This window comes from Penicillium lagena (assembly GCF_028827675.1).
Source record: "Penicillium lagena strain IBT 129212 chromosome Unknown utg000001l_segment0_segment0, whole genome shotgun sequence".
NCBI lineage: Eukaryota > Fungi > Ascomycota > Eurotiomycetes > Eurotiales > Aspergillaceae > Penicillium > Penicillium lagena.
In genome coordinates, this window is record NW_026623222.1 from 2694203 (window position 1) to 2709019 (window position 14817).

Genomic DNA, 14817 nt, shown 5'->3' on the forward strand with positions numbered 1-14817 from the left:
TAAGAACTACAAAAATACATCACACCTGACCTGATGACTAGAGTGCATGCAACAGGGTCATCCCAATCAAAATGGAACAGACAACGATACAGAGTAAAACATCCAACCAACCCAAGGTTGAATGGCACTCAACTCTGTCAGTCCAAGCGCCGAGATTTGATCAACAGAAAGTTTTTTTTAAAAAAAAAAAATAATAATAATTCCGGGTCCTTCGCCATTCCAATATCAGACACATTCATCCATGCTAATTACTTTCCTCAGCCAGCTAAATCATAACTACAGATGGTATACAGCTCATCTCAGCCTCCACGGCTGAAGCCTTCCTGCTGCCAGTCATCACCGTGCAGCTGACTACTCCCACTACCGCTGCCAATACCACTGCCGCCACCACTACTCCCATATGCGGCCGCGGCGGCGCTACCTACGGCGCTCATGGCGGTATGTTTCTCGATCTCCATCGTACTCATATAGTAGAGCATGGTGAAAATGAGAATATGAAGGGCGAAACAGTATCCCGCAAAGAGGTTTCGGCTGGTCCGGTTCGCGAGGATAACGCGGGTAAGCGAGAAGACGATCCGTTCGGGAAGACTCATGCGCTTGTACGCTCGTGCGGATTCACGGCCGCGGAACGCTGCAAATGGCGAGATGCGGGCCTCGTATGCGGATTGGTACCGGTCAAGAGATAACCCTGAGGGTGTATCTGCGTTGTACACAGATGTCGAGCTAGGTGCGTTTGCATAGGATGATGCAGATGTCGAGGCACCTTGGCCTCCCCGGCTGTAGGTCGATACGTACCGGGTCTTTTCGTAGAGACCTAGGTTGTCTTTCTGGAGAGAGGCAACTTCCTGCCGAAGGGATTTGACTGTGCTGTACATTTTCGACAGCTCCTCCTCTAGCTCGGAGTTCTTTTTCTTGAAGCGATCTCGCTGCGCTTGGACCATGGGTAGGATGCCAGACCCACCGCCCACGGCCTCACCTGCACGGATCGCATCCATTGTGTTCCCAGACACAGCGCTCTGGTCGAAGCCAGAGATGATAGATGAGGTGGGTGATGTCGCACCCCGACGCGACGGGTATCTGGAAGAGTAAGTGCCAGCGACAGACATTGCTGCTGATGGGAATGTATTGGCCGCCTCTTGCTGCACACGGAGCAGGTCATTTTCGAGAGTGCTCGAGAGACCACGAGACTTTCCGAGTTCCGCCTTCGTCGTCGAAAGCTCGCCACGCAAGCTCTCGAGTTGGCCCTGAAGATCACGGTGCGATACCCGCAGTAGCGTAAGTTCGTCGGTCAATTTCTTGTTTCGAGCCAGCAACAACTGCTCCAAGTTCTTGTCCTTGGATTTCGTGGCAGCACCGTTGGTGTTGGCTTGCTCTTCAGCTGCCTCGCCCGTTTCGTCATCATCGCCCGCAGTGAATTCAATGGACTTGATCATCTCCAGCTCCTGACGAATATCCTCGTAATCAGACATCTTGTCCAATCGTGATCGCAACTCGTCTCTCTCGGCTACGGCCTTCGAGCTAGTCCGCTCCGACTGAAGGAGCTTGGCTTCCCACGAGTGTCGATTAGAGTCCTTATCATAGCGTGCAGCATCCAGTTTCCGTAAGAGAGCCGAGTTCTCCGACTGAAGGCGCTGGTACGCAGGGTCATCATCGACGGACGTCGATTGGTGCGAGTGTGATACAGCTTGGGCCAACTCGAGCCGCAGCTGCTCGTTCCGTGCCTCCACTTCTCCTAAGCGCAAGCTTGTTTTTTCCAGATCAGCAGAAACAAGCTCCAGCTCAGCCGCAGCTGCCCCGCCCCGAGAGTTGTCATCGCCATCGCCATCGCCATTGCCCAGACGTTCAGACACTTCATAGCTCGCTTTGATTTCTTTCAGCAAACGCTCCTGATTCTCCACTTTCTCTTCCAAACTCTTTTCCTTAGCGGCCCAGTTGTTTGTCTTTTCTGACAACACTGCTTCCCAGGATGCTTCAATCTCCTTAGCCCGAGTCTCCTGGGTTTCCTCCAACTTCTTTCGGGCAGCACGCTCTTCTTGTAGCCTTTTCTCGGTTTCCTCTTGCTGCGTGGTAAGACGTTCAACAGACCGCTGCAATTGGTCTTTCTCGGAGGTAAGTTTAGGGACTGTATCTTCGGAAAGTACGAGGGAATCGACCGAGGCTTCGAGGAGTGGGTATGGATCTGGTGCTTCGGATAGAGAGGAGTACAGTTGCAGGAAGGAGGACGAGGATGTTTTCCCTTGGTTGGTCAGGACGTCGATGAAAGACTGGTAAGCTGTGGATGTGTTAGCTGCTTATTCCATGTCTGCGCATATGTAACCTCACCTTTTATCAGCCCTTTGTATTCCGTCAGTTTGGACTGATCGTCGAGTTTCTTAAAGTCCTTCGTCTTTTGCGCGAGGTCTTTCCTTTGGACGAGGGAGTCCCGCTGCTGCGCAACGATATCCGAGGCCGTTGTATCGAGCTTGGCGATTGTCGCTGCCAAATCAATGCCTAGCCCAAGGCGTCAGTGGCCGCTCCAGTGTAACTTGCGGAGATCTTACCTCTCCAGGCGGCAATCGCGCGTTGGTACTTAGTAGTTTCCTCCGAGAGTTTGGCAGAGACTGGAGGTTGGGATTCCTGGCCATCTTGTGCGATCTCATCAGGCACAAGGCCGTCTGTGATGGCGAAGGAGTCCATGTTGACCCTGCCAGGGAAGATGGAGACCAAGTGTCACTGCGCGGAGAACGGGACACGCGGCGCCCGGACCGACGATGATCCGATGATGGCGATCGAGCCGGGATAGTATGTAGGTTAGGTAGTATTCACGGGTATTCACGGAGAGATGGCAAGAAATAGATAGTAATTAGGGAATCAAGGTAGGAATCATCATATACTCCGTAGTTAATACTCTCGAGGCAGTGCCTGAGTAGTCAGCTCCCCTGAGGCTGACTGGTCTGACCGCCTTCGCGAGCGGGAACTAGGCCCCATCGATAGCTGTTTCCCCGAGCTGCCTGTCTCACCACTCATGCCACCACCATGGCTCCGCCTGACGATGGCTTCGGTCCTCGCAAACGGCGGAAGATTAGTCCGAAGGGAACCGTACCATATATCCTGCGGACCCTGTTCGACCAGGTGCCCTTGACCACCGAGGAACACAGCTCCGAGGTGCACATCACCTGCGTGGAGTACTGGAGTAAGCTGCCCGCACCGAACAGGAGGGAGGAGCTACCACTAACCCAATGGCTTGAAGATGAAAACTTATATATCGGCACATCTGCGGCAGAGATCCTTCACTTTGTCTGCCTGCCAGCCTCTGACGAATCGAACGAGCCCACCTTTATCCTGGCATCGCGGCTGCCGATCTTCTATGTGCAAGATGCTGGTCAGCCAAACAATCAGCCCGGTGTCCAACAGATGGTCATTCTGTCCTCGGTGAATAAAGCATGCGTCCTGTGCAATGGCACGGTCACGTTCTACCTGTTGCCGGAACTTAGCCCAGCCTTCGATTCGACCAAGGTCAACCCCTGTCGCTGGATCGGTGGGATGGATCTGAACCGAGACCCAATGGACGAGGAGCCCCCAACAGTGATGATTGCTATGCGGAACAGGATAATGTTGGTCCAGATTGGTGATGAGGCGAAACGAATCAAAAAGATCGATTTTCCAAGCTGTTTGGTCGCGGCTCGAAGAGGGACAATTGCCTGCGCAGCCGATACGCATTCATACTCGCTGCTGGAGGTGGAACAGCGGCAAAAGATTTCGCTTTTTCCAATATCCTCTTTGAGCGAGGTCTTTGAACCGGGACAGATGGAAGAGATGACGCCGGCATCCCACACCTCTCCGAGACGATCGCCATCATCATCCTATCCAAGCTCGCCTCTCACGGATGCACAGGGACACGCCAGAAGCACCAGCCTTAATGCGTTTGTGGGGATGCTACAGCCCCAGGCGCAAGCCAGCCAGCAGGATCGAGCGTCAGCGGGAACGCCGGATCCTTTTACGTCTTCGGGGACTTTGAGACGGTCGAGCTCAGAAGAACGTGACGAAGATTCCAAACAGGTCACCGAAGAGACCGAGGTTCCATCTGCAGCTACCGACAGCTTAAAGCCGTTACCGCCATTACCGAAGCCAATTACGAAACGACTACTCCAACCTCATGTGGCGTCTCCAACTCCTTCTGAGTTTCTTCTGGTGACTGGTACGGATGAAATGGAACCAGGCGTTGGAATGTTCGTGGACATGGACGGCGAAGTCGTCCGAGGCACCATCAATTTCCATAAATATCCGAAATCCATTGCGGTCGATACGGGCGAGGATGATCATCTGCTTCAGCCAAATGACGAGAATCGCGAGGAGTGGATCCTTGCCGTGATTGACGACAGTGAAGAAGAAGCATCATCGCGATACCTACTGGAAATGCAACGGTGGGATGACGACCCCGCCGAAATCGAGCGCAACAAGCGATGGATAGAAATACCCTGTGCTGCAGAAGCAATTGCAGCTCAAGTGGGCCTGGGCCATACCATCAGTCCGAGCCATCTCGAACTGGATGACATCGGCAAGATCCTGCAGATGGTCCGTCTCAAGACGTCGACGTTATTGCCCTATATCCCAGACCCCGATCCAAGGACGCAGGCATCAATCGAACAGATCCAACGAGAGAAAGATCTCCTCGAGTCTCAAGAATCGACTGACTCTGAAGGGCCCAAGAAAGCAGAGAGAACATCTTCCCGAGACTGGGAGACTCAGCGGATTGCTGAAGAAGCTAGATTCGCGCGCGGACTGGGCAAACTTCAAAGCAGTCTTCTGGTGTGGTCAGGTTCTCAGATCTGGCGCGTGCTGCGCAACCCCTTGGTCGTCCAGCTCGAGGATAGTCTGCAGAATGCCCAAAAGGATTCAGTCTTAGACCGGGACGCGGTCGTGGACTTGATGATGTCGTTTCAGGACACTGAGCCCAAATCCGAGGCCGAATTCATCGGCTTGGGTTATATGAGGCAGAAAGCAAGTTTGCTGCTGTACGGAGACTTGTTCTCGATGAAACCAGAGAACCGCAGCGACGCAGTCATCGACACCACGGAACGAGCACTTTTGATTGGCGACTTGGATCCTCGCCTGGCATTATTGTTCATCCCACTGCTGCGATGCGAGGTGTTGCAAGGCCCGCAAGGAATTTGGATCCACGCTGGCTTGGCGACTGTTGTAGAAAAGTATATCGAAGCAGTCGGCAAAGTAGACTATGCATCTTCTCGATCATCTGTCTTGGACATGGTGAAGCGCTTCCTTTTCTCTTGGCAGCAAAAGAGAGGATATGGGAGTATCACTGACGAAGATTATGTCTTTGATTCCACCGACGCGGCGCTCTTGCATCTGCTTCTGGAGCAAGATACCAACTTGACCGCAGGGCACCGGACGAACTCCTCAACTCGCACCGAACTAAACAGGCTCGTTGATAACTGGAAGGGAAACTTTGAGCGGGCAGTGGCGCTTCTGGAAGAATACCAGAGACTTTTCCTGCTCAGCCGTCTTTACCAGAGCCAGAAGATGTCTCGCAATGTGCTCAAGACATGGCGCAGGATTGTCGACGGAGAGAACGATGCCGGCGGCGAGGTTACCGTGGCTAGTGTCGAGGCCCAGATGCGCCGGTACTTGGTGAGGATCAAAGACACGCAGTTGGTCGAAGAATACGGCGCGTGGCTGGCGGGGCGTAACGCCGAGCTGGGAATCCAGGTGTTTGCAGACAGTTCGAGTCGGGTGAGAATTGATCCTGCGGATGTGGTGGAATTGCTCAAGGAGCGAGCCCCCAATGCGGTCCAAGTTTACCTGGAGCATCTGGTTTTTGCCAAAAACGCAAGTCTCGACCAATTCTCTTCGCTATGCTTGTCTAACTTTCGCGCAGTACACACAATACGCCGACGACCTCATTTCTTACTACTTGGATACCGTCCTCTCAGTGCTTCAGTCTTCCCCTGCCGCGCGAACCTCTCTTTCAGAATCCTACTCAACCTACCGAGCCCTGCGCCCTCCGAAACCAACCTACCTCAACTTCATCACCGAGAACACCCCCGCCGAACGCTGGTGGCAGTCTCGTCTGCGTCTGCTCCAGCTTCTAGGTGGCAGCTCGGGCACCCAATTCACCACCTCGCCCGTCCCAACCGGAATCAGCTACTCAATCCCCGCCGTTTTGGAGCGCATTGAGCCTTTCCAGGACGAGCTCGTCTCGGAATGCATCATCCTCGACGGACTACAGGGCCACCACCGCGCCGCGCTCCGCCTCCTAACCCACGGATTGGGCGACTACGACTCCGCCATCCGCTACTGCCTATTCGGCGGGCCGCGCCACCAGGCTGGCAGCAGCGCGCCGCCCGAACTTGCCGAGCACGGCCTGCAATCTACACTCTTCCGACACCTGCTAGACGAGTTCCTGCAGATACAAGACCTGTCCGACCGCATCGAGCGCACAAGCGATCTTCTCGCCCGCTTCGCGGCCTGGTTCGATGTTCGCGAGGTACTGGATCTTGTCCCCGAGGCTTGGAGCGTGGATATCGTCGGCGGGTTTCTCGTGCACGTTTTCCGGTCCCTCGTTTCGCAGAGCCGTGAGGCGCGCGTGGAACGCGCGCTCAGCGCGAGCCTGAATCTGCGCGTTGGAGTGGAGTGCATTGATGGCATGGAGAAGGCTGGGCCGTGGGTTGAGGAGACGGATGGTGTGCGGCGCTTGAAGGATCTGACTATGCGTCCTTTGCCGAGGCCTCCTGGGGAAGCAGAAGATGATGATGCTGATGGAGAGGGCGGTGATGGAGCGGCGGATGATTATGGGGATATGATGCAGCCTGTTTCTGATACATAATGTTGTGCCGTAGAATTTGGGGATCTGTACAGAATCTGTGATACCTCCGTGTCTATATCTTCTTCAACTGAAGCGTTCTGACTATGCATATTTTCCTTGGTGCTGGTTAAGTCTTTGTTCTTGCATTTGCTCATTTTTTTGATAGTGGTCTAGGTAGTTATATCCTTGGGAATTTTGACGTTGAAGTGTTCAGCAGTGAACGACTTTCTATCATTCGAATCCCGTGAATAAAAAGAAACCCCGCACCCAACAATACGCCCCTCCATTCCCTTCGTACATAACCGCTGAGCCATTATTTTGGATGGATGAGAAAGAAGGCCCAACAAGATGCGGGCGCCTCAAACTGGCAGCTCGCTCGACTGGAATGCGAGCTGATAATGAAAAGAAACCTTTTGAGGAACGTTGCTCATGGCGCCGAGGCAGCCGCGCCAAGAATGTAGTGAAACCAGTGAAAACCTTGACCAGAGAGTACATAGTAGATCAAATATTTACTCCTCGGGCTGCACGAACGGATTGGCGATCTCCTCGCTGCCGTCCGCGGGCGAGATCAACACGATCAGAGTGCCGCGCGCCACGATCAGGCCCAGCGAGCGGGTTGTTTGGTTGCCCTCGTCATCTGGCATCAGTCAGTAAAAAAGTGAAAAAAAAAATTGAACTACAGAGATGACGCACCACGCATAGATTCCTTGACGTCGTCGAGAACCAGATTCATGAGCTGGTCGTAGCCCTTGAGGGTTCCAGAGACTGCCAGAAGTAAGCAAGTTAGTGACTTACACTCATTAGATGCAGTGAAAATCAAAAAGGAAAAAAAAGGAAAAAGGACGACATACCCTCGCGACCACCATTAAACTTCACTTGGACCTCCTTATCCATGTACTTGTTGAGGTCGAGGATATTTTCCTTTTTGGGCTTCTCCTGCGCACCGCCACCACCGCCACTTTTCTGCTGCGAGCCCTGCTGGCCGCGCGGGCCTCCGCGGCCACCACCACGGCCCCCTCGGAACGATCCTCGTTCGGACATGGCTTGGCTGGTTAGCAAGCACGTCACAAAAAGCACACAAATCAAAAAGGGGAAGAGCCGCGCAGAACGGTTCCAGCTGGGTTTTTTGGAGGGGGGGGGGGTGGGGGTTTGGGCAGTTGTGCCCTTTCGTCGCAGGCAGCGGGACAGCGGACCAGTAAGGAACCAGGGAACCGGGGGAAAGTGAGATAGTGGAATGAAGATGTATGAGGGATTTTCCGCTAGGACAGACAGGCAGACATACCTAGACTGGATGGACTAGCTAGATCAAGCGAGAGGAGGTGAATGGAGGTGGAAAGAGAGCGTAGAGAGTGGTTGGATTCCCGCCCCGGCTGTCACAAATACGTCCATCCATACATACCGCCCCTTTCACTAATCAAGTTGTTCCCGCCGGGGAGTGTACCAGGCAGCTGCAATACCACAAGCGCTCGATCGACGGGCCGATTACGCCATCTTCTGGGACTGTGCGCCATTGTCGATGGGGTGCGAAACACGCCTTTCCACTGGTTCGGTCAGGGGGCGCCTGTAATCCTATTCAGGGTCTTTCCCACCGTCTAACGTTTAGTTGATAGCACTAGGAGGACCCTGAAGGGAAACTTACCGTTACCATACCCGTACCCAGCGGAGGCGGGACTCCGCTGGCACATCAGTTGTCTCTCACTGTCTCTGTCTCCCTCTGTCTCCCTCTCCCTCTTCTTCTGTCTCTCCTACTCATGGTCTCAGGCCCATCTTCCCCAGCGGCAACCCCCGCTTCTCCTCAGCCCTAACACGCAGTTCCTCCGTGCTCTTCTCTCAACTCTTCACATCTCTAATCTCGGCCGATACTGGACCGCCCTCGCTCGCCATGGAGTCCCGAGTAGAGACGGCAGAGCCGTCGAACAAACGCCCTCGGTCTCCCACCAGTGACTTCCCTCCCCTGACCGCCAAAGCTCCCAAGACGCACTCGAACCACCTCCAGATCAACTATCTCGCCCGCCAATATCCCGACAACCTCCCGCTGGTATCCGTCGACGACACCATGCCGGCGATCATCCACCTGCTTGGTGAGTACGACGGTGTGCTGCACCGGCATGAGAGCATCGCCGGCAACCTCGGCGCATGCCCGCTGGGCCCCATCCTGATTAAGCGCTTCGAGCGCCTCTTCGACGGGCCCCCGCGCGTGCTCAAGACGCACGGCAAGGATGGCCCCACCGTCACTTGGCTCGATGTAGTCGAGTTCGCCAAGAGCAAGCCCGAGCAATTCAACCTGGAGAAGCAGCGCGACGGCGTGCGCGTCTGTCAGTTCTACACGAAGCAGTGTCGCGTGGAGATCAGCGAGGAGGACTTTGTGCTCATCGCTTCCGGCATGCCGCAGAAGATGATTCCGCCGCAGCCGATTATCGAGGATGAGGAGAAGGAGCTGGGCGCGCTGGAGATCTTGGAGAAGAATATGCAGCAGATAATCCAGATGGCCGATCAAGGTGAGTCGTGGTCGCTCCGGAAGATGTCGATATCAAACCCTAATTTGCCCATCTATAGTTTCGGCGCGAGCTCGGCAGCTGAACCACCGCATGAAGAACCGGCGAACCGCCATCGTGAGCCGGCGAGAGAACGATGCGTCTCTGAATCAGCCCCGCTCTGCCGGGGAGCCCTGGCGTGAGGCGAACGGTCACAGCTCGGGGTCCCTCTACGCCTCCTCGCCCTCGGCTGGGTTTGTCGCTGTCAATGCGCATCGCCATGATGAGGAAGAGAGTCTTTCGTCGCAGTTTATGTTTTCTCACTCTAACACCGACAATGTCACCATGATCAACGGCACCTCGATCAAGGGCGCATCCCCCACGACGCGTGCCGAGCTGATGAAGAAATTTTTTACCACGGCAGACCGCCAGGCGCGCGGCTACGATGATCCATCGAACCCCAACCCGCCGCCCGCACGGCCGCGGGCACGGGTTTCCGATGCGGCCGAGTACAGCCTTTACAACACCGCGGTGAACCCGGTCGCCATCCCCAGCACGCCGTCCTCGCTACTGCCGCCACCAAAGGCGAGCTCTCAGGAGAAAGAAGATGGAGGGCTCTGGAAGCTGGAAATGATTGCGCGCATGAACGAGTTGAAGCGCGGGGAGCGTCTGACGCCGCCTTGCGATCGGTGTCGGCGGCTGCACATGGACTGTCTCAAGAACCTGACGGCGTGCATGGGATGCACCAAGAAGCATGCCAAGTGTTCCTGGCGGGAGGTCAAAGAGGAGGAACTGCTTGCGGTCCGACCGCACATCCTATTCCCCTCCCGCTCAGGCGAGGAGTCGCCAAGCGGTCTTCCTACGACGGGCGTACATACCCCGAGTAGCGCCCCGGGGCCCCTGGAACGCTCCGAAGGGTCATTGGCAGACACCCACCATCATTCGCATCATAACCGGCACGAATCCGCCCCGAGTGTTCCGCATATCGAGTCCGGATCGACCGCCGCGATGGCCTCGGACAGCTCACCCCGGCGAGCCCTGAGCGAGAGCGATCAACCCTACCACCAACGGCGCGTCGCAGCCGGAAATACCCGCCCACCACCCCCACCAGATGACGATGATCCCGACGCAAACCAGCGCCTGATGCAGGCTATCCTCGACACGGTGGATCACCACACGCGCGTGGCGGCTGCCGTTCAGGAGAAGGAGCGGGGCGCCGAACGGCCCGGGGACGGCAGCACTGACCGGGATGCCGAGCGCGATCGGGAGCGACGGCTAGTGCAAGCCTAGTGTGGGATATTTGTCGCCGTGTGTTTAGTGTGTACAGTGAAAATGAGGGCTTTTCTACTTTTTGATATGTTTTGTCTACCAGCGCTTGGAGTTTTGTTTTTGGATGGAGTGATGGACCGACGGGATGGGATTTCTGCGGGATGCATGGAAATAGTTCGCATTTGGGCCATTCTTGTTTTTATATTTCTATACCAATTCTCTATACCAATTGAGTTTGGCATGTTCAGCTGCAAAGGTACTGCGTAGGATCGGATCCATCCGAAAGGAAGAAGTTATAGCCGAGTGATGTCCCACAAGAGGGCGGAATGCTTCCTAACATTGGTCATCACCCGGTGGGGTACGTAGTTATGAACTAGGAGAGCTGCATAGTTTTTGTAGCTGAGCGCATCACAGGCGGAACATGATTTACCAGGTAGATCCTGCTCAATTTGTGTGAACTAGGAACTGCTCCGTAATTCCGTGCTCTGCATTGGTTGACTGGCGGGGGGTCTAGCGGGGTGTGTGTTCTATGTTAACTAGTTAATTATCAATCTCTGAATCATCGAAAACGGGACTGCGGGGAGACGCCAACTGCCGAGTTCAACGCCGGATATCAGTGATTTAAATAAGAAGCAGCCCCTACCCCAGATTCTTCATTTTTTTTTTGTTGTTGATCTGATTCCCTTCCGCTTTTGTTGTCACCATGGATCCCTCGCAGGTCAAGATCCCGCCGATGAAAGATCTCACGGCAGAGAACATCACCGAGAATGTCATCACCATCAACTCGCTCTGCGAGGACGAGCGCATGAAATACGTCCTCGAGCGCCTAGTCACGCACTTGCACGACTTTGCGCGCGAGACCCGCCTCAGTAGCGACGAGTGGATGACGGGTCTGCGGTTTTTGACGGAGGTGGGACAGATTTGTACGGATGTGCGGCAGGTATATACCCACCCCATTGGCATATATCATCATTAGAATAAAGAGTATGTTTTAATGTGGGTGATGAACAGGAATTCATTCTCCTCTCCGACATCCTCGGCCTCTCCATCCTAGTCGACTCAATCGACCACCCCAAACCACCGGGCTCAACAGAAGGCACAGTCCTAGGCCCATTCCACACACACGATGCCGAAGAAATGCCCGCCGGCGAGTCGATCTCGCATGATCCCTCCGGCAAACCACTGCTGGTCGTGTGCACCTTGCGCGATACAAATGGGCGTCCCATCGAGGGCGTCAAGATCGATATCTGGGAGACGGATTCCTCGGGTCATTATGATGTGCAGTATGCTGGGCGCGAGGAGCCGGATGGGCGTTGTGTCATGCGCTCGGATAAAGAGGGTATTTTCTGGTTCAGGGCTATTACCCCCGTGCCCTATCCTATCCCCCACGATGGGCCTGTTGGACGGTTGTTGAAGAAGTTGCACCGTCATCCGTATAGGCCGAGCCATATGCATTTTATGTTTGAGAAGGAGGGGTATGATCATTTGATTACGTATGTTTCACACTCTCTTCCTTCCTTTTCTATTTTACTCGAGGGAGAGAGAATGCTGATGATGTGATAGCGCACTCTACCTCCGTAACGACCCCTACGAAACCTCCGACGCCGTCTTCGGAGTCAAGGACTCCCTCACCGTTGACATCGGCAAGGCGGGCCCGGAGATCGCGAGCAAGTACGGCGTGCCGGAGGGCCATGCCTTGCTCACGTATGACTTTGTGCTTGTTTCTGATGCGGAGACGTCTGAGTTGCGCGCGAAGAACTCGATGATTGCGCTGGATAAGTTGGGACGGAAGGTGAAGATTGTTAATGGGCTGCCTGTGCCGGATTTGGATTGAACAATACACACAAGTAAGTGTAATGAGGTCCTGGGGCTGAGTTGTGGCGAAGTATTTATAGGTGGATGATGGATGCAATTCTGTATATACCTTTTCGTTTAGTCAGTTCATGAGATTTTGAGACTATTTGAGGGAAAGCCATGTAACACATAATCCGAACGTAACGCACCAGTCCTGCCGATGATTGTCGACGCCATTTCTCATAATTGCTGCACCATACCGTCCATATCAGAATATACGCCTCATCCATAGAGATATAACTAGCTGATTGACTTGTTTGTCGTGTCACAGTGCAGTGCTTGGTTGGACTAGGTGTGACGCACTGGACATAGAGGTACACACCTAGGCAGTATGTACCAGCGTCGCACCTCTTTCTATATAGAACTTGGAAGTGTCTAATGTTTTAGGTAGTACGGAACCGGTAGTATGTGCAGCACAATGCACGAGACACATCTGACCGAGTACGAAATCTCAAATATTGATTGACTCGCAAGCAGGTTGTTGCGTCTTGTCCCACCCTCTCCGGACAAGGATCTCCGCCCTTCCTAGTTAGCAAATGAACATTTAGTTATATAGCTATATAGTAATGAGCACTCGACCTGTTTGTTTGTTTGTTATCCTACCTATCCTATCACATTTCCATACTTGTTGTTTTGTGCCTTGTCTTGCCCATATTCCCCCCGCCCACGATGCGGTTCTCTCACCTCTTCCTCCCAGTAGCGGCTGTGGCACCGCTATGCTCTGCATTTGTAGTTCCGAATGAGAAAGTGCTAGGCCAGCTTTGCTTAGAGAAGCAGCAGCCTGAACAAAATGCTGCAGAGCTGGGTGTTTCTTCTCATGGTGTGGATGTCGAGGAGGACGATATTGATACTGATCTGTTGTGGGCTCTTTCCATGATGAAAGATGAGCAGGACTCCACTTTGGATGTTGTGGATTCTTATTCTTATATCACCACCCCGGAAGAGAGGGTGTATAATACCCCGGAAGATGGGGAGGATGAAGACGATGGTGATGATAGTGACAGCGACGATGACAGCGACGATGACAGCGATGATAATGAGGATGACGGCGACGACGACGACGACGATGGAGAGCACAGAGCCCCCCACCGCCGTCCTCGTCGTCCCCACCCACAACCACGCCCAAACCCCTGCCCAGGCTCAGCTCTCTGCCCTGCAAAGCTCACAATCTGGGAACTCCTCAACGAAGACCGCCAAACGGCTCACCTAGCCGACATCCTCTCGTCAGATAAAAAGCTCGTCACACTCCTAAACAGCAGCGCAGCGAACTACACAGTCTTTGCACCGACAAACCGCGCCCTCGCCCATTTGCCGCGCGAAGGGAAAGGAGGCAAAAAGCCATCGCGCAAGTTCCTGAGCCGATTACTGCGGTACCATGTTATTCCCGGCAGAGTCAGTGTTGAGGAACTTGTTGCTGCTGGACTGCAGACGCTGCCGACACTGTTTAATGAGTCTGCGCTGGGGAAGAATTTGCCGCAGAGGCTTGTTGTCTCCAGGGGGTTTGGGGAGGACGTGGTTCTCAATTGGGGAGGGAGGGTGGTTGTTGGTGATATTGTGAGTATACCTAACACCTCTACATCTGATGTATAAAGAAGAAGAGAAACTAACCATTCTACAGGCCGCAACAAACGGCCTCATCCACGCCGTAAACACACCTCTCCTCCCACCCCCACTAACCCTAGCCCAGCTCGAGCTATCCCCCGAAAAATTCAGCACATTCTCATTCGGCCTCTCCAAAACCGGCCTAAAGAAGAGCCTGGCCAGCCTGGCTAACAAGAAAAAAAAGAGTCACAAAACCGGCCGAGGTGGAACGACCTTCGTGCCTACTAACGAAGCATTCAAGCGTCTCGGCCGGCGCGCGAATGCATTCCTGTTCTCCAAACGGGGGGAACACTGTCTCCGTGCGCTGCTGCAGTATCACCTTGTGAGCAATCAGACGCTTTATTCCGATGTGTTGTATACATCCACCGGTGGGGTTGAGGTGCTGAGTTCCAAGTCGAAAATGGGGGGCGATCAGGGGGTGCATCTTGTTTTGCCGACGAGGTTGGGGAATCGGACTGTCAGCGTTGATCTTAAGTATAGACAGCATGGGGATGTTGTCATGCGGGTGAATGGGTTTGAGAGGATTGTGGACTTGGATCGGATTGCGAGGGATGGGGTTGTGCACGTTCTGGATCGGGTCTTGATTCCGCCTAAGATGGTGGGTGGAAAGGAAGTCGAGGCGAGTGAAGATTCGGGGGAGATGACTCCTGAGGAGTTGGAGGAGAGGCTGCTGGGAGAGTACGAGGTTGAAGCAGAGCAAAACAGGATTCATCCGGAGTTGTGATGATGACCAGAGAGACAGATCAGATTGCATTGGAATAATTCTTCATTCTTTGAGTTATTTGACTGTATATCCATCGAACGGCAGCTGCATGC

General features: G+C 54.0%; 6 protein-coding genes across 6 annotated transcripts; 4 read left to right on the top strand and 2 right to left on the bottom strand.

Moving 5' to 3' along the window:
* Positions 1 to 299: 299 nt before the first annotated feature.
* Positions 300 to 2676, bottom strand: N7510_001169 (CCAAT displacement transcription factor COY1; the record flags this gene model as incomplete). The annotated part of the gene is made up of 3 exons (XM_056973096.1): positions 300 to 2272; positions 2323 to 2490; positions 2541 to 2676. 3 exons carry the CDS (start codon positions 2674 to 2676, stop codon positions 300 to 302), a joined length of 2277 nt encoding a protein of 758 aa, XP_056838213.1.
* Positions 2677 to 3015: 339 nt separating this feature from the next.
* Positions 3016 to 6823, top strand: N7510_001170 (uncharacterized protein; the record flags this gene model as incomplete). Its single annotated transcript, XM_056973097.1, has 2 exons — positions 3016 to 5811; positions 5876 to 6823. The coding sequence occupies 2 exons, from the start codon at positions 3016 to 3018 to the stop codon at positions 6821 to 6823; spliced, it is 3744 nt and encodes a 1247-aa protein (XP_056838214.1).
* A 488-nt stretch (positions 6824 to 7311) lies between these two features.
* Positions 7312 to 7843, bottom strand: N7510_001171 (U6 snRNA-associated Sm-like protein LSm7; the record flags this gene model as incomplete). The annotated part of the gene is made up of 3 exons (XM_056973098.1): positions 7312 to 7439; positions 7496 to 7567; positions 7654 to 7843. 3 exons carry the CDS (start codon positions 7841 to 7843, stop codon positions 7312 to 7314), a joined length of 390 nt encoding a protein of 129 aa, XP_056838215.1.
* An 841-nt stretch (positions 7844 to 8684) lies between these two features.
* On the top strand, positions 8685 to 10566 carry N7510_001172 (Zn(II)2Cys6 transcription factor domain-containing protein; the record flags this gene model as incomplete). The annotated part of the gene is made up of 2 exons (XM_056973099.1): positions 8685 to 9300; positions 9359 to 10566. The coding sequence occupies 2 exons, from the start codon at positions 8685 to 8687 to the stop codon at positions 10564 to 10566; spliced, it is 1824 nt and encodes a 607-aa protein (XP_056838216.1).
* A 682-nt stretch (positions 10567 to 11248) lies between these two features.
* N7510_001173 (intradiol ring-cleavage dioxygenase) lies at positions 11249 to 12379 on the top strand (the record flags this gene model as incomplete). Its single annotated transcript, XM_056973100.1, has 3 exons — positions 11249 to 11485; positions 11557 to 12038; positions 12109 to 12379. The coding sequence occupies 3 exons, from the start codon at positions 11249 to 11251 to the stop codon at positions 12377 to 12379; spliced, it is 990 nt and encodes a 329-aa protein (XP_056838217.1).
* A 689-nt stretch (positions 12380 to 13068) lies between these two features.
* N7510_001174 (fasciclin domain-containing protein) lies at positions 13069 to 14725 on the top strand (the record flags this gene model as incomplete). The annotated part of the gene is made up of 2 exons (XM_056973101.1): positions 13069 to 13953; positions 14018 to 14725. 2 exons carry the CDS (start codon positions 13069 to 13071, stop codon positions 14723 to 14725), a joined length of 1593 nt encoding a protein of 530 aa, XP_056838218.1.
* Positions 14726 to 14817: the final 92 nt, after the last annotated feature.